The following is a 19,488-nucleotide window of genomic DNA, read 5'->3' as shown; positions in this document are numbered from 1 at the left end:
ACTTACCCAACCTAGAGGTAGAGGGGGTGTCAGCCCTAACCACAAGATGGGGCCTGAAATTTGGGAATGGAGTTGAACCTAGAGGAAAACCAATGCATGTTAAGTAGAAGCCAGGTGAATAGACGTTAGGGGCCCATAAACAACAGCCATCCACGAGGCTTTAGAAGACAAAATGAGTGTTGAATCTCCAAAAGTATTTAATTTTCTAAGTTTTGCTTTGATAAAATAGAGATTTATGTGTAGATTTTATATCTTCTGATCTCAGGTGACCATGTCATTATTCTAAAAAAAATAAATAAAATTAGGAACTACTTACCTGTCTTTATCATATTGGATTTATCACTATTTGGCCTACCACACTGTCATATGTATATGTGACAATGTCTTGTGTATATGTAGCTCTGCATGTCTGTGTGTATAAAGAGGGGAAAATGTAATATGTGTTTCTATAGTATGCATATGGCAAACAAAAGAAGTGGGCATATTTTTATGTCAGGAGTGACAGTGTCACCCTATCCATTTTCTACTTGAGATTTATTTTCAGGTTGTATACCAATAAAAATAACTCTGTATTTCTATGGTGAGGCAAACACTGATTGTACTTTAGGCTTTTGGAATAAAAAGAGATAAAGATTCAGAGAAAAACATTGTCATTCTTAGGTAAATAAGTAATCAACAAGTATTTTGCCGAGGATGGTAACAGAAAACGTCCAACATAACCATTTGACACAGGCTTGATAATTAAAGAAACTAAACTATGTCATTAGCATACACCAAGAATAGTCTGAATTCATGGAGGAAGTCCCTAAAACAATATACAAAGGTACTTTAATTTCAGTGCTGATACATTTGGACAGAGAACAACAGGATCTAAGGATAAAGCAACTTGAAAAGATCATAACGTAACAATTCCTTTAGTTGCACCAACTAAGAAAGTATAACTGCCAGATCCTTCCAGGGGGGTAGTTAGGAGGTTAATTTAGGAGATGCCATGACCCTTTCTTTGTGCTTGCCCTACCACTTCCACGGCACACGAACTCTGGCTGAGCAAGTCTCCTCCTTAGACTCACCAGCATTCCTTGAAATTCTATCACCAGCCCAGGGACTTGGGAGACAGTAGACAAGACTGCAGAGTCTCAGAACCTCAGCTTTCTTCCAAGTATCTCTCCCCAAAGCCATGAGACACTTAAAATGATCTCAGAAAAGAAAAGAAAAGAAAATTAGTGGTTTTCAAGGAACTTAATTTCCCCCAAAAGATACAAACTTCACCAGTACAAATGAGCTCTTGCTCTTCTTCACTTGGTGTGGAATGCTCTTATATCACTCTTCCAGGTAACTATTTCCTTCCATCTTTCTGATCTCAATCTGAATCATCATTTCCCAGGAAGAAGCAATGACATGAATCTACTAATATGCAGCATTTAACAGAGTCACCATTGTAGATCTCTATGCTGATGATTTGATTTGACTGTAGTTTTCAGGAGGACAGCTGTAATAGTGTGTCTTGCCACTCTTATATCCCCTATCTACACTGTGTCTGTCTGAAACATACAATAGATTGACTATATCAACACTTTTCCAGGCTCCTTCTAGTTCTCCCTTTTTTAATGCTAAACATTTGTGTTTTCCTGAGTCTCTTGTAGCTAGTTTCAGATTAAGATTTAGATGCTGGAAAAGAGATGCTCTCAAGCGAGGCTTGGATTTGGAGCTGATTTCAGTGGGAAGAGAGGCAATAAGAAGTTACAGAGCTAGCAGGCCCAATGCTATGGGTGACTTCCTTACCCCCAGCTTGTAGCTAAGGTGGAGTGATCATGGAGGTATGGATGAAACAGGGACATCCGAGCCCCATATCCTCCTGATACCTTCCTGGGGGAACCCATTCTCTAGTTAGGCTCATTCCATGGTGGTCTACCAGGAGTCTTTCCTGTAAGTCCAAAGGAGAGTCTGCTCCCCCAATCCTTTGGGATTCTTTTGAAATCATCTGATTCCTTGCATTGTATACTTTTGTTATTTATCTATTTTCTGATCCCTACACCCGAACTCTGAGTGCCACAGAATTCAGTAAATGTTTGTTGATTAAATCAATAGACTAATGAAAGTAGGTGCTACCTGGCTTTAAATGAAATTTCTTATACCTACACTAGATAGGATGAGATAATTTGAACCTTTAATAAAATCATGTCTTAATGTTATTTTTTTATTCTTTGTAAATTATACGTTACAAACACATGAAATAAGTAGCGAGATGGATTAGAACATTTGAAAGCTCATGCTCCCTACATCACAGGAAAAAAATTGAAAATCCTTTTAACTCATTTTGAAAAAAAATTCTTCATTTATACTTCTTATACAGCTATTAAAACTAAAAGCAGACTGAATTTGATTTTTTTTCTTAAAATGGGTTATCTTCTAATAAGCAAAAAGTGGATAAGACAAATCTAACAAGAAGAAAGAATATGAGGGACATTTCTTATATGGTACGTTAGGCTAATAAGCAGTGACTCATTCAAATATAGACTAGAAAACATTAAAACTCAGATAATTACCTGGAGAGAAGGACACATTCGGGTTTTTAAAATTTGTAGATCTGAATTTTTTTTCTTTTGTCCTGTATTGTACATAGAGCCAAAGGACATAGTACTAATTATAAGGTGCTCGTTAATATGGGTAAAAAACACTCCAGCTACGCCCCACCCCCCAGTCATGCCAAATACACAGTTTCTTTGGGAGAAACTGAATTAATTCTATCTGGCTTAAGTAGGATAATTAAGTTCAACTGGCTAAAGGTAAAATTATTCTTGTAATACAGACTCAGTCAGCTAATTATTTCTCCATACGTTACTGCTCCCCTAAACCTGCCTCACCCTGGCATGGCAGACATCTCACATTTCACTGCTTGTCCCCCACACTGTCAAGGACATGTCACTAAAACAGCCACCAACATGCCTCCAGTGCAAAGAGAACCAGATTTTCAAGCACTGGTGTAACAGATTAGAAAATAAATTTCATTTGTGATATTTACTTAAATTAACTATAAAGTGTATAAAACATCCTTGAAAATAAATAATTAAAAATTACCATTAACAGAAGATATTTACCCCAATCATCATCCTCCCTAAAGTTACACACACACACACACACACACACAAACTTCAGTAATGCCAAATCAGAACCAACCTGAAGTCATTTACAGTTATCACAAAGGGTATTAAAAAATATTTTGAGAACGTTGATGTTAACTGGTAGTTTTCCAAATCTTAGAGCACAAAGAAGTCACCTAGTTATTTGTGTTAAAATATTTACATTTCTAGTTCCCAAGTCACATCCCTACTAATTCAGAATTTTTATTTTCAGACAGCACCCTATCTGGGACAGATAGGATCAGGATCCGATGTTAAGAAACACTACTCTAGGAGATCAGAACATCTAATCTCTTTTTAAATTCCTTCTCTTCACCATGTAAATTCTACCAAATGTACATGAAGTAACATACTTTCAGAATAATAGAAAATAGAATGTGAAATATGACTGTTATATGTAATTATTATTTTTGATTGATTTGCTATACATTTTGCACTAAAACAGAACCACACTCACAAAAGAAAAAAAAAGAAACTATGTAATGGAAAATTAAATAGAAATTGGTTAAAAAGCAAAGAGATGATTCTTGTTAGTTACTGATGTATTGATGCTTCCTCTCCTCGATCTTCCTAGAATTTAGAGAGAATTAGAAAGGCTGCCAAATGCTGTGGAGATTTAAATACTATTAAATTAAGCATAATAAAATGATAGGGAAATAGAAAGTGATGGCCAGTGGCAGAGAAATATGAAATGAAAAATCTCTCAATTATGTCAACAACCATATTAAATTTAACTATGTGAATTAAAAAGAAATAGATCCAGCAAGTAGAAAGAGTACACTAAGCTGTACCAGGAGCCAACAGCTATTTTAGTGAAAATAAACTGAAATTCCAAAGAAATATTACATTGTCCTCATGAACCTGAATGAGTGTCTTTATTTAAATCAGTAGCTAAATTTTGGAAAACATAATAGGATCATGAATTTGGGTGATGGAAGAGTCTCAGGTATTTATTCCAAACTCTTCTTTTAAAAATTAAAAAACTAAAGCACAAAGAGTATTACTTCACCAAAATTACTCAAATATTGAGCATAGACCCAGGATAAGAGTTTTATTCTTTCATTCTTTAACCTCTGGTCCTATTTTCCTGTTACATATGAGTTGAATCACACATTTAGTGGTTACCATTTTCATCAAATAATTATGTGGCATGCTCTCTGGAGCCTCTTTTATAAAGGCACTAATTCCATTCATGAGGGCTCTGCCCTCAGACCTAATCACTTCCCAAGGGCCCCACCTCCAAATACCATCACATTAGAGATTAGGTTTTAACCTCTGAATTTTGGAGAAACACAAATATTCAGCAGATCTCAATATTCCCAGAAGTCATCTACAGATTCAAAGGAGTCCATATCAAAACCCTCATGGCATTTTTTGCAGAAATGGAAAAGCTCATCCTCATATTGATAACGAATTTCAATTGGCCCTGAATATCCAAAATGATATTGAAAAAGGAGAACAAAGTTGGAGGACTCCCATTTTCTGATTTTGAAACTTACTACAAAGGTAGGTGAATTCTCTGGCATAACAGTAAACATGTAGACCAATGGAATAGAACTGAGAATCCAGAAAATAAACCCATACATCTATTAACAACTGATTTTCAACAAAGGTGCCAAGACCATTCAATAGGGAAAAAAGTAGTCTCTTCAACAAGTGCTGTTGGGGCAACTGGAAATCCATATGTAAAATAATGAAGCTGGACCCCTATCTGACAACCATCTACAAAAGTTAACTCAAATTGGATCAATGATCTAAACATAACAGGCAAAATTATAAAAGTCTTAGAAGAAAACATAGGAGTAAATCATCATAACCTTGGATTTAGCAATGGATTCCTAGAAATGACACTTTAAAAGCATGAACAACAAGAGAAAAAGAATAAATTGGAATTCATTAAAATTAAAAGCTACATGCAAAAAAAAAAAAAACCTGCATGCATCGGAAGACATTATCAAGCAAGTGAAAAGATGACCTAAGGAGTGGTAGAAAATGTTTGCAAATCATATATCTGAGAAGGGTTTAGTATTCAGAATATACAAAGAACTCTCACAACTCAATAAAAAGGCAAACAACCTTATTTAAAAATGGGCTAAGGGCTTGAACAGACATTTATCTGAAGAACATACACAAGTAGCCAAGAAGCAAATAGGAAGATTTTCAACACTGTTAGTCCAAAGGGAAATGCAAAACAAAACCCCAACATGATATACCACTTCATACCCATTAGGCTGTGTATAATTTTAAAAAAGACAAAAACAAAACCAATAAAGAACAAGTGTTGCTGAGGATCTGGAGTAATAGGAATTCTCATACATCGTGTCATAAAAAAAAAAATTTTTGTTGGTCTTTCCAAAAGTTGTGTATAGAATTACCATATGAACCAGAAATTCTACTCCTAGATATATACTGAAAAGAATTGAAAACTGGTAACCAAATAAATACATGTACATGCATGTTCATAATACCTCTGTTCAAAAGAACCAAAAGATGGAAACCCAAGTGTACATTAGCCCATGAATGGATGAACAAATTGTGGTATATCCATACAATCAAATACTATACAGCCAACAAAGGAATAAAGTACTGATGCTTGCTGCAAAGGGCATGAACCTCGAAAACCTTATGTTATGTTAAAGAAGCCAGACACAAAAGGTTACATGTATGATTCCATTCATATGCAATAGCCAGAATAGGTAAATCCATGGAGATGGAAAGCAGATTTGTGGTTGCTGGGGACTTGGGAGAGTTACTGTATAATGCTTAGAGGATTTCCTTTGGGGATGATGAAAATGTTTTGGAATCAGTTAGAGGTGATTGTACACTGTCAATATATTAAATGCCACTAAGTTATTCACTTTAAAATGGTTAATTTCATGTAATGTGATTTCACTTTAAGATAAAGAAAAATAAAGAAAAAAAATAGTGAATGTTTCAGACCTATTAAAGTTATCTGAGTTTCCATTAATCTTATAGTTTTATTTTTAATTTGAATTTTAGCTTTAATTTTAAAGAAATATTATAACCATAGTGTTTTGTCATTTTAAATAAGAAGCTAAATATTATTTTTTTATCACTGCTTTAAATCAAGCTAATATAAATCAACTGATAGCAGCTATGGGAACTGCCAGTCATTTTATAATAAAATAGTGGATTATTAGTAGTATGCTAGTCATATCAAATACAAAATGAGATATAATTTCATAGCTGGATATCACAACTTATAAAATTTCATGAAGTTCTAATTCCGTAAAATATAAGTGACCTGAAGTGTCAAAATTTGCATCTTCATTTTAACTGGTTATGGGACAAAATGTAATTTATTTGATACACAAGAAGGAGGTTTTAAAAGATGATAAAAGCTTCCATTAACCCTACAGACTTTGTTGTCCTCTAACATTTGCCCTGTAATAGAATAAAAGGGAGACTACAAGAATTAAAGATAAATCAAAATACACAATAAAATTTAAATAATGAAAATAAAAGTATAAACACATACATTTATTTATTAATCTGCCACACATTTATGAGAACGTGCCAACCTCTGTGGACTGAGATTTAATATGCATAATTTTAATTTAACAAGACATGACAACATTTGGTGTTTTAATAAGAGAAAGTGAAACTCCACCCAGCAATAATTTATTCCTAGAAATAATGCTTCATACATACAAAATCTTATGTATGTACCTTTGCTCCAGTAGAGAATCACAAAACAGGAAGAAAACTAATACTCCTATTTTAGAATTAATCTTGTAGAAATCAATTCATTGCATGTGTGTGTGCATGTATGTGTATGCACCTGCATGTGCGTGTGTATTTGAGAAGGGGTGAAAGCAATCATATTATATTAAAGTAAATGCCACCCTATTTTGCAGTATATTGATGTATTTCAGTTCAGTGGGGCACTTTCAGTAGATACCTTCCTTATGACATTAGTAAATGGTACTTAAGCATTTTTCTCTCTGCTAACTTCAGAAATTCTTGGTCAAAAGGACATTGTTCTGCCTAATCCACACAATCCCATTCACCTTTGTTAAAATGTATACGAAATCATGGGTGTGTTTCTAAGTTTCATGAAATAATTTATTTTGAAGAATGTCTTGTGTGTAGCCTAGTGTTTTGATATACACGCCATTCCTCAAAATAAATTATTTTCATTTTTATAAACAAAATATAACATACTTCACATACAAAAGGGTTAAAATTTTCCATATATCTAAAAGTCTCTACAGTAATAAAAGTTTATATTAAAAACTATATTAAAAGTTGAAATTTCTAATGTATCTCAGAGAACAAAGCTGGCTAAGAACAGCTAAAGGAAGATATAAAATGATAATATCTAATAATATCAAATTATAATGTTCTATATTTAAATCATTACTATTTCACAACAGTAAAAGAATACATAAAATTATTGTTTATTCTTAAATTGTTCAATAATTCTATGAGTAGAAGCAGGCTTTGGAAGAACAATAATGAATGGGGAAAAATTAACAGATCCGTAGGTTTGACTGCTACACCACTGAATGAAAACAAAATATTTCTGAAGACAAAGTTGCCAAGCAAAATAAATATAATGCCATTCCTGTTGAAGGAATGGACACTGTCAGTAAATTCATTAGGAATTGACTTTGATGGCCTTTCCACTTTCAGATTAATTCATCATTTTCCTGAGACACATCAATTACCACTCTGTCACATTAACTTTCTGAGAATGACCCAGTATGTGACCTGAATGAAGGGAATCAGTTGCCAGAATGATTTAAGAAAGCAAGCTTCCAAAGGGCTTCATGAGAGGCATGTCAACTAGTCCATGGGGCTTTGCTCAGTCGAATACTGACCACTTTTTCCAATAACATTTCACTCGAAAAAGTATTGTTTGCAATGGGAAATACATATACCACACATCAACAGAATTAAGGCTTCACAAGCACAAGAATCTATGTCATACATTGAGGAAAGCAAATCAGCCTTTATAGGATAGGTATCATAATTTTTTTAAAAATCGTTGGGAATTGCAGTTCTACTTTTCTCCATTACAGCAAAATGATGACATATTTTGCTAAATATTAGGCTATATGTGTCTGTTTCCTCTTTGGTTGTTTTGTTATGTTTTATCACTTTATGGTGGTCACAAATCCCACTTTTCATTTCTTTTTCTCTCATTCATCTTTTCTTATCCTCTGTCCTGAAGTTCAAAGAAGTGAACAAAGGAAGAAACGGGACAAGTAAGAGCTCAGAAAAGGATTAGAATTAGTAAAGTACATACAGCTGTTTATTTTTATTTTTTTCTTTTCACCAAGCCCTGGAGAAGATGTTCCTTTCTAACACAGTCCTCCAAGTAGGGTTTTCTCACTCTAAAGGGACGAGCAACTTGCAGTGTCTTTAAGGTATTTTACACACAACTCTGTAATTTCTAGATAACCCACAGCAATGCATATTATTCTCATCCATAGAGCTGCAGATTAATTTTGCCTGGTGGCAGTGCAATTTATGTCCTTACCCCTCGCGGAAAAAAATCAGTTTTGCATCTATTAACAAAATTCATTTCAGCATTCCTGGTTGTCCCTTGTCTGATACTTAGATACTTCTCTCAACTGGCTATAACACCTTACTGGTTTCTTCAGGAATGAATGGATTAAATAAAACCTTTCACATGTGTTCATTTTATGCCTGTATGAGAGTTATGAGTTTAGTACTTTTTAAAATGATTATATTTAATGATTATTAATTGAATAATATGTTAATCTGATTATGTTATTTGGAGATGCTATTTTACTAATTTAAAATATTTGATTTTATTATTCTTCATAACATGGAAACTCAAAAAGTAGGAGCTAAAAAAAGTATTAGTAATTTCTTTCCACATTACAGTGTGACATGAACACCCTACTTTAGATATCACCATAATTTTTAATACACTTCAAATTTTTAGTGACATTGATCTTGTGAAAGAAATTGAATAACATTTTTAAACAAATATTTCAGGTAACTGAATTCAAACTTGCTGACTGCCTGGAATATGTTTTTTAAAATATGAAATATTAATGATCCCAACATATGTATTTCTGTATATTCATAAGTGGATTTTTTTTAATGTTGTATGGAGATACACAGACTAATGATCAGGCATTGCCAGTACACTTACCTATTGGCCGTGGAGTCAGAGTTTCAAATGTAGCTCCATGGTTCTCCTCTTAAACCACATACTTTGATTCCTTTATGTTTTCCAAAGCTATTCTCAAGCATCTTTGCCATCATTTAAAATGCAGCTTCATTCTGATAAAGAGTATCCTCAATACTGCTGCAGAAGGTCCATTATCAGTTGCTCTGTCGATTATACTAAAGCCATGGAACAGTGCAACTATTACCCAAAGCAATGACAAGCCAAAAGATCCACATGCTGAAGTTGTTCTAGAAAACTCTGTGGCAGTAGTTTATGCTTTAAACATAATTTGCTACTACTAGAGTAATAATTTTCCAATCTAACCATTAAAAATTCAGGTATACTGTTTTTTATTAATTGTAAAAAATTGATACACACATAGCCTTAAACATAAGCTATAAAAGCAACTACCAGATGGAGATTTATGTGATGAAATCACTCGTGTGAGGAAGAATCTTTGTCTTCAAATTCATAGTACAATTTAAAATTGAAAGCCATTTTCTTTAAAGATGCATTCCCTATAATACTAAGGCCAAAAACACTATGTAAAAGTTCTCCCCTCCCAAATAAGTAGGATTTATAAAAATTTCATTGAATAATGAGATTGTTAAAACTCAAGAAATTAACAAAATTTATTGATATGGAGATTTCTATGAGCAGCAAGTAGAATTGTATCTGCCACAAATATTTGTTAAATGTGATTAGATGTAAATATAATGTGGTTAGATATCTTACATCTCTTTTAGAGGCCGATGATCAGTGATGTTTACAGCTGTGTCTCTTACATGCCAGCACCTATCTGCCCATCTCATTCATATATAGTACTTTTATGCATTTAGATATCTGGTAATTCTATAGGGTACTTATATACATACATATACATGTTTCTCCTTTATGGTACTTATGCACATAATTTTATACATATAGATTAGTCTTTATTGAAATGTTAAAACCACAATTTAGCTTTGTGTTATAATGACATCTATACTATTCCCTGGCCTCTGGCATGTTCCATATGCAACTTTGATTCATTTGACATTTGGGGACATCTGAATCTTGATATTTTGACCTATGGGGATCTCTGTGGCACCAAAGATTTTGACCCACAGCTGCTCCATGACAAGTAATTATTTGGGTTTAAGTGGTGAGTCTGAATTCTTAATGAAGATTGTAAAAAATTGCTAACACCTCCTCCCAGCCATCAAAATGATATATGCTTAGCGAATAGTCTTCTGATTGATGAGCACACCCACTGAGTTGTTCAGACCTTCCAGAATCTTCCCAGTTTCCAAGGTCCGTTCAGTTCTAGGCCAAAGAATTACATTGGTCCCAAACAGCCCAGGTCTAAACTTAGGGTGGCCTGTTAACAGGACAAGCAATTGGCATATATACTAGCTCCAAACAGACCCCAATCAGCCCTCATATTTCCTAAATGACACACTTTATGCTATAACAGTTTGATATAACTAGAAAGGCATCAAAGTGGAATAGAGTGAATTACTTCTTTATCTGAGTTCCCATTCCACTTTACTTTTAGCAATTATCACAATGTAATACTGATAACAATTTATGTGTATATTGTTACACATAGATATATTGCATATATCTCCCCAGACAGACTCTAAGCCCATGCTAGGCAGGGATAAAGATTCGTTCATCTTGGGACTTCCCTGGTGGTGCTGTGGTTAAGAATCTGCCTGCCAATGCAGGGGATACGGGTTCGAACCCTAGTCCGGGAAGATCCCACATGCTGCGGAGCAACTAAGCCTGTGAACCACAACTACTGAGCCTGCACTCTAGAGCCCACGAGCCACAACTACTGAGTCTGCGTGCCACAACTACTGAAGCCCACGCGCCTAGAGCCCATGCTCTGCAACAAGAGAAGCCACCACAGCGTACCGCAACGAAGAGTAGCCCCCACTCGCCGCAACTAGAGAAAGCCTGCGCACAGCAATGAAGACCCAACGCAGCCAAAAATAAATGAAAAAAAAAGATTCATTCATCTTCACATCACCAGCATCTAGAGCAGTGACTGACACAGAGTATAATATAAATAAATGCTTGTTCTGTTCAAGTGAACCAAAGGGAAACAGATATTTTGATGACCAAAACTTGTTCCATAATCGAAACAATTGTGCTTTCACAATGACAATCTGCAAAAATTTCTCTACAGATTTTTCAGTTGTGTACATGTCAGAACCATACACCATTATGGATGGTTTATGAATCCGTATAATAGAAAATTATGATCACTGACCATAACAGTTAACTTTAGATATTTGCATTGCCAAGTCATGAAACACTAATCCAATGTAATCTTGCATTTGCAATAAATCCCTAAAATCACAAAGAATAAGGAAAAGTAATATGGAATTCAATTTTTCTGCCCATTTAGCTATTAGAGCTCATATGACTATGAACTACTTACATAACTCAAAAATATGAACTTTTCAAACTCACTTTTAACTCACTGTTAAAGGAATTGAGTGAAAAAAATAGAATTGTGCATTAAGGTATTATAGATACTTTCATGGAAGAAATAGAAACAAGCTGTATATGTTTTGTAGCATATTGACACTAAAACACATAAATTACAACTGCCACTAAGAGAATATTTTAAAAATCTAACAACCATTTATCGAAAAAATCCCATCCATAGCAGTAAATATGTCTGTTGGCTTTAGGACAAAACAATTCCAAAACAACCTAAATTTCCCAAAGTCAAAATTTGAATTTAATTCTGGTTTTAACATTTATGTCATAGCCTATAAAGGCCATTTGTAACACGATGTGTTTAATTGACTCAAAAATAATTTTTCTGAGACTAACTAAAAGAAACCAAATAGGAGTGAACCAGCTACATTTAAATGTTTATGCAGATACTTACCATAGCTACTGACAAATGTTTATTACATAGTTGCCCAAACTAATGGAGAAATATACTCATAGAAAATAAGATCAGTTGCGTGGAAAACTGAGACAAAGCTATAACAGGAAACCAAACACACAAAGGTTCATCCCTTACTTCATGTTTTTCTTCCTTTTGGAAAAGCTTGAAACTCTCCGATTTGTCATATTCTAACATCTTCATACAACATTTGTCGCACTCTTTTCCTATCATTAACATTTTACATATATTTTATATTACAACGGGAAAAAATCAAACTATCAGATATGAGATAGTACAAAAGAAAATATTCAGATTTGAGGTATGTGAAAGTTAAAGCAGCATCTACTAGACATCAGGGCAGGAATATACAGAAAGTGAGAACATCTGCTTCCAAAGAGTACCCATACCTTGTTTTTTTCCTGTAGTTCAATTTGTGATTTCTTGAAATCAGGACCTTGAGAGTTTGCAATTAATCTATTTTTCCTATCCAGGAGCTCCTCCATGTCTTTCACCTGGAACTTTAGCCTTCTATTTTCTCTCTCCAGTCCTAGTTTTTCTGTTTCAAGTATCTCCCTCTTGTCCCACTCGGATGTATTTTCAGCCTGCAATCTCTCTAGCTAAACACAGAAAACACAGAAAAGCAACATGTAGCATTTGTAATTGCTAAAAGGCCAGGCACCCAGCAAACAGGCATCCACTAAGAAAGGTTCATGGATATGTCCATTTATACAATTTTTAAAAAGAAAACTCTATTTGTCTGAAAAGTTGAGGACAACACAAAAGTCTTAAGACCAGATCATGCCCTAGATAAATACACCTGCCTTCTTGGTTATGGCACTATTTCTATAACCAAACAGACCATATGGTCAAATAAATACATTAAGTGAAAAACTGATGATATTTTGTCAATAATCTCCACTCAATTGATGAACATTTATCAGTTTAGAAGGCACAAAATCATTTCTTGGGCAATTCTGGTTGGATGGATATACTTCATGTATTCATTTACTCATTCATTCAGTTGTTTACTCTAGCTTTCAACTTGTAGGCACTGCAAATAAAGACAAGTGAATGTAATAAAATATCATAAATGCCATGATTAAAATACTATACAATATAATCAAATTCACCTGAGTGAATGGCCAATTTGATTTTCAGGGAATAGAGGTTGGCAACATGATTAAAATATGAGGTATTTTTAAACTATTTGTTATGGATAAAGATTGAAAATTACTTATTTTTACACTTAGTTTTAAATGGCTTGATGGCAAAGTATTGAACAGTATTATACTATTTTAAAGTAGTTCTCATGACATTTTAAATTGTAAAAGAGATGTCAACATTAGGAAACTGTTAGACTTCAATAATATCTTTGGAAATTAATTCTGATTTTAAAAGTCTAAAAACTGCTTTTTCATACACATATAATTGTGCCATTATTGTCGAAAATGTTCTGTTCCCAAATCTAAGTGAGGCTCTAGCTTCTAAAAAACAAGAGATTAAAATTACATTCTTGGCACTAGATCTTTTTTATCAATTAAATATAATAAACTAAGGGATCAAATTTTAGATGACGTTATTTGACATTTGGGATGCCTGTTTGGGATATGAGGTGAAAACAGTATTTCAAAATGCAATTTAGAACATGACATGTCTTTAATTATTAAGATTAATGCTTAAACTTTTTGACTAACATCACATCACTTATCAGAATGAAAATAATAAAGTTGTAATAAAAGTCATCAACTTAGTGATGAAAAATTAATTTTAGGAGAATAAATGTACTCTTGGTCAAGGACAAATATGATGCTATGTCAAGTCTTTGTAAAATTGTAGGTATTTAAAAGAAATTGCTGAAGTCGGTTTTATACCTAATAACAGATAAGAGGTACAAATAGGATTTTAAATAAGTAATAGATAGTTTGAATGAGTAAACTCTAAATTAAAAAAAATAATTGAAGAAAGGAATTATATTAACAGTAATAACAGAGCTTAAATAATGATGAGTGATTATTTACTATTTGAAGATTTTTAGTGACATATCAATTATCTGATAAATTTAGGTATACAACACATATGAAAAAAAGTAAAGGTTTTGTGAAAATTGGATCATAAATATTATTAGTTTTATTTTTGATTTCAGTTTTCAAAATTCTTTCTTGTAAGATTATTCTTTTCTAAGAATCATACGAAAATCTACCCCCTTAAAAGCCATTCAATTAAATGCAAGTTAAAATGATGAAAGAAAGATCAGGTAATATTTTAAACTTTCAGGGTTTTTTGTAAACAATTCTAATAACTGATCGAACTGAAATGGAATTCCATTGATTTGCTTCCAATGATCAAGAGAAACATTCTAGAACATTTTAATTCTAACTCTAATATGCTATGAATTTTAACTAATAGTGGGTACTACTCTTAAATGAATTTCAGGTAATACAGGAATTATTGAAAAATATTTTCTAAATCTTTTAATGTAGAAGTATTTTCTAGCCAGAGTAAACACTAAAATATTTGTTGATTTAATGACCTCCAATTTTATGAATACTAAACATTGAGAAAATATATAAATATCCAACTATTCAGCTGTTTAACAAATATTTATTATCTTTCAGGCACTGGATATACTATTGTCAAAATACAAGTATATATATAAGTATAAATTGGGTGGCATCTTGTAAAGGAGAAAAACCCCTGGATACTATGGGAAAGACCTGCAGTAAATTAGGTAATCAGAGGAGGTTATTTGAAGAAACAATACTTAAGCTGAAACCTGAAGTTTAAAAAGGCAGAGAGGCAGAATCAAGCTAAGAGTATCTCAATAAAGGGAAGTAGGAAATAGGCTTGGACATTATAAGATCCAAGAGTCCAATCATGAAGTATTAGGAGTTCAGGAGAATAAGTATGAAAACAAGTAGTCACTGATGCTTAAAAGCAAGGGTGAATTTAAGAATCGTTTGAGATTCTTGTGAAAAAATGTAATATTTTGATTATTCTCAAGGATGAAATATTGGGTCATTTATTTTACTTATATAGGTATATATGTATATATGTTATGTGTTTATGTATTTGCTTCCTTCCTTCCTTCCTTCCAGTTTTACTGAGATATGATTGACACAGCACTGTACACATTTAAGGTGTGCAGTGTAACAATTCAGTCATTTCTAAACATATTCATCTATAAGCTTGATCTTCACAAATTGTCATTGCTTGATACTGCTGAAAGGACATCAATAATAGACTGCAGTGAACTCGATAACTAGAATGTAAGTTTTATGAAACCAGAACCATGTCATTTTGCTCATCAGCCTGGCACCTGACATGTGCTGTGTCAGTGCTTCATAAGGACCTGTTGAAGGAAGGAGAAAGTACGTACTGGTAGTCTCCAGGAAAAAGCTCCTTTGTATTTCAATTACAACAATTGGGCACAAAGTGAAATTAAGATAGCACCCTAGAAGAGCCAGTTATTTACTCACCATTACTTAATGTCAATAGAATTTCTCAGTACATTTACTCTTAACTCTTATTAATGCTGTCATGGCTGCGTTGCATTTTGTGATAGCTAAATACAGCGAGGTAAAGAGAGGATTTTCAGTAAAATGACCTAGAATTGAGTCCCAATTCTTTTTATCCTGAGAGCCTCTATTTTTCATTTATAAAATGTGGAAAATATTTCCTACAGCTTAGTGTTATGAGGCTGGAATTATTTAGGGAAAATAGTTATTAAACTTTCAAACTCAACACAAATATTTCCTGTCATAAATATTTTTTCTAAAGAACAAAACATATCAACAGCCAATTCAAGTAATGACAGGTGAACTAGTGTATTATTTTTCATCATGTTTTATCAAAATGGCATCTTGTAAATGGACCTTTTCAACGGAGAAAAACCCCAACAGAATGCACAATATGGCGTCCTGCAGGCCAGTGAAGTGCCACCTAAAAACAATGTGCATGTTCCAGTAATTGATTGCAAATATTCAGAATTTTCATTTCAGACAAGTCAGCTATAAAACCTCATAACAAGCACTGTGATTTTGGAAGTAAGAGGTAAAAATCAGGAAGCTTGTTATTTCCTAGCAGTAGGAGATGATTACCCTTTTACTGAGGACCTAATATATTCCTGGTAAAGAGCTATATAGGTTATTTCTTATCCTTACAATAATCCTGTAAATTTGTATGTGCTACACAGGAGGAAACTGGAGTTCTAAGATTAGAAGTAATTCTCAAGGTGGGAAAAGAGTCCAGGCCATGGTTCACCTAAGGTGTCTCTCTGATTCCAGTCGTGAGTTCACTCCACCCGCACCACGCTAACAGATAGCCACTGATGTAGGCATATCCCCTTGCCATAGCAACCAACACACTCTGAATCCATTGTACTACACTGCAGCAAAGATTTTGTTGATGTTTTTCTTTTGTTTTGATATATTTTGGGGATTTTGATCCTTGCTTCATTGCAAATTAACTCAGGAGAAGTGATTCTGTAGACTCACATTCAAAAGTCTGGAAACAAACCTAAATGCAGTGTGCATGTCACTGATGCCACCCCTCCCCCTCCCCTGGATCTTTTAACACTCTTCCTCTAACCATGTCATGGAATCACAAATAAGAAGTGGGGACACCTCCTCCTAAATCAGTCTACTTCCCTCCTGTCCACAGTTAACTATAGCTCAGTGATAGCTCACTCCCTCTTTTACCAAAAGTCAACAGAGAAATGACAAATTTTAGTAATAGGTAATGTCATGTGTACTTTAGTTGCTTTAATTTCATTTAAAATCCTTGGAGAATTTCTAAAAGTAAGGAGTCCTAGAACTAATTTGAATCTAAATGTATGTCAAACTTAAATACAGGGAGAGGGATCTACATGCAGAAACAATTACTCTAGACACTAAACCTGAACAGAAGTTAACCCAAAATGGATCATAGACCTGAACGTAAAGTACAAAACTATAAAACTCATAGAAGATAGATAACCTAGGAGAAACTATAGATGACCTTTGGTTTGGTGATGACTCTTTAGATACATCACCAAAGGCATGATCCATGAACAAAATAATTGATAAGCTAGACTTCATTAAAATTAAAAACTGCTCTAGAAAGACAATGTCAAGAGAAAGAGAAAACAAGCCACAGACAAAGAAAAAATATTTTCAAAATATATCTAATAAAAAACTGTTATCCAAAATATACCAATAACTATGTAAATTCAACAATAAGAAAACAAACTACCCAACTAAAAATGGGCCCAAGACATATGGATAACAGACATCTCACCAAAGAAGGTATACAGATATCATATAAGCATATGAAAAGATGTTCCACATCATATGTCACCAGAAAAATGCAAATTAAAACAATGAGAGGGGTGGAGTCAAAATGGCGGTGTGGGAAGATGTGGAGTTAGCATCTTCCCACAACTAGGGTGCCTGCTGGCTGCTGGTGGGTGACTCTGATGCCCAAGAAGATGTGAGGGACCCCAAAGTGGACTGGTAGGATGTAGGAGGACTGAGGGGGGAGGAGAAATGGAGGCCAGACAGGATTAGCACCCCTGAGGCCAGAGAGATTAGGAGAGGCAGGTGGGAGGGGTCCTTTGGGAGGAATGGGAGAGGAAGGGAGGGCAATTGCCCTGCCCACTTGGGAATGGGAGCCTGCTGAGCTCCCAGGCGAATCCCCTGCCCTCCAAGTCCCTCCCGGACCTCCCCCTCCGTCCCCCGGCCTCATTGGCCCTGGGGGCATAGGAGGGAGGCCAGGGAGATCAGGAGAGGCAGGCGGGAGGGGCCCTCCCAGACTGGAGGAGCAGGAGAGGAGAGGAGGGTGTTTGCCCCACCCATTCGAGCCCAGGAAGCTTGCTGGGCTCCCAGGTGCGGTCTGCTGCCCTCTGAGACCAGGAGTTGGGGGCACGCCTGGGCCCCTTCTGTTCCTTGAGCCTAAGCCCCACACCCCCACAGCTCCCAGGACCTTTTCCAGCCATGGGGGTCCTAAGCATTGGCTCTGCCCACTGCCCAAACCTCTTCCTTGCTTAGGCCCCACCCTCCACAACCAAGGCCTTTCTCCCTCCCTTTTTTTTTTCTTTTCCCTCCTCCTCTTTTTTATTATTGTGGTACTTATGTACCTTCTGGTTGTTGATTCATCTATATTTTTATTTTTATATTCTTTTTAACATATCTGTTAGTTTCCTAGTCTAATTTTATTTTTTACTTTATTATTGTTCTTTTTTTTTTTGCTGTCCACATGGCTTGTGGGATTGTGGTTCACGAGCCTGGAGTCGGGCCAAAGCTCCTCTGGTGGGATCTCTGAGTCCAAACCACTGGACTAGCAGAGAACCACAGACCCCAGGGAATATTTACTGGAGTGAGGTCTCACAGAGTTCCTCATCTCAGCACCAAGACCCAGCTCTACCCAAAAGCTTAAAAACTTCAGTGTTGGAAGTCTCAAGCCAAACAACCAGTAAGACAGGAACACAATCCCACTCATAAAATAAAGGAAAAAAAATGAGATGGCAAAAAAAAAATCACAGATGAAGGAGCAAGGTAAAACCTACAAGACCAAATAAATGTAGAGGAAATAAGCAATCTACCTGAAAAAGAATGCAGGATAATGATAGTAAAGATGATCCAGACTCTCAGAAATAGAATGGAGGCACCGACTGAGAAAATACAAGAAATGTTTAACAAAGATCTAGAGGAACTAAAGAACAAACAAAGATGAGCAGCACAATAACTGAAATGAAAAATACACAAGAAGGAATCAATAACAGAATAATTGAGGCAGAAGAACGAATAACTGTGCTGGAAGACAAAATGGTGGAAATAACTGCAGAGGAACAGAATAAAGGAAAAAGAATGAAAAGAATTGAAGACAATCTCAGAGACCTCTGGGACAACACTAAATGCACTAACATTCGAATTATAGGGGTCCCAGAAGAAGAGAAAAAGAAAGGGTCTGAGAAAATATTTGAAGAGATTACAGTTGAAAACTTCCCTAACATAGGAAAGGAAATAGTTACCCAAGTCCAGGAAGCACAGAGAGTCCCATACAGGATAAACCCTAGGAAAAACACACCAAGACACATATTAATCCAACTAAGAAAAATTAGTCAAAGAAAGAATATTAAAAGAGGCAAGGGAAAAACAAAACATAACATACAAAGTAATCTCCATAAGGTTATCAGCTGATTTTTCAGCAGAAATTCTAGGAGCCAGAAGGAAGTGGCAGGATATACTTAAAATGATGAAAGAGAAAAACCTACAACCAAGATTACTCTACCCAGCAAGGATCTCATTCAGATT

At 34.8% G+C, this 19,488-nt stretch overlaps 1 protein-coding gene across 1 annotated transcript in view; it reads right to left on the bottom strand.

The window, feature by feature from the left end:
• The window catches only part of CCDC102B (coiled-coil domain containing 102B), a 169,863-nt gene that overhangs the window by 93,485 nt on the left and 56,890 nt on the right, over positions 1-19,488 (bottom strand). Inside the window, exon 5 of the mRNA XM_060119477.1 lies at positions 12,607-12,816. Coding sequence (XP_059975460.1) covers positions 12,607-12,816 — 210 coding nt within the window. The remainder of the gene's footprint in view (positions 1-12,606; positions 12,817-19,488) is intronic.

Source organism: Mesoplodon densirostris, chromosome 15, assembly GCF_025265405.1.
Source record: "Mesoplodon densirostris isolate mMesDen1 chromosome 15, mMesDen1 primary haplotype, whole genome shotgun sequence".
In the NCBI taxonomy this organism is placed as follows: Eukaryota; Metazoa; Chordata; class Mammalia; order Artiodactyla; family Ziphiidae; genus Mesoplodon; species Mesoplodon densirostris.
Note: the sequence above shows the minus strand (reverse complement) of the source record. Positions and strands in the feature narration are given on the sequence as shown.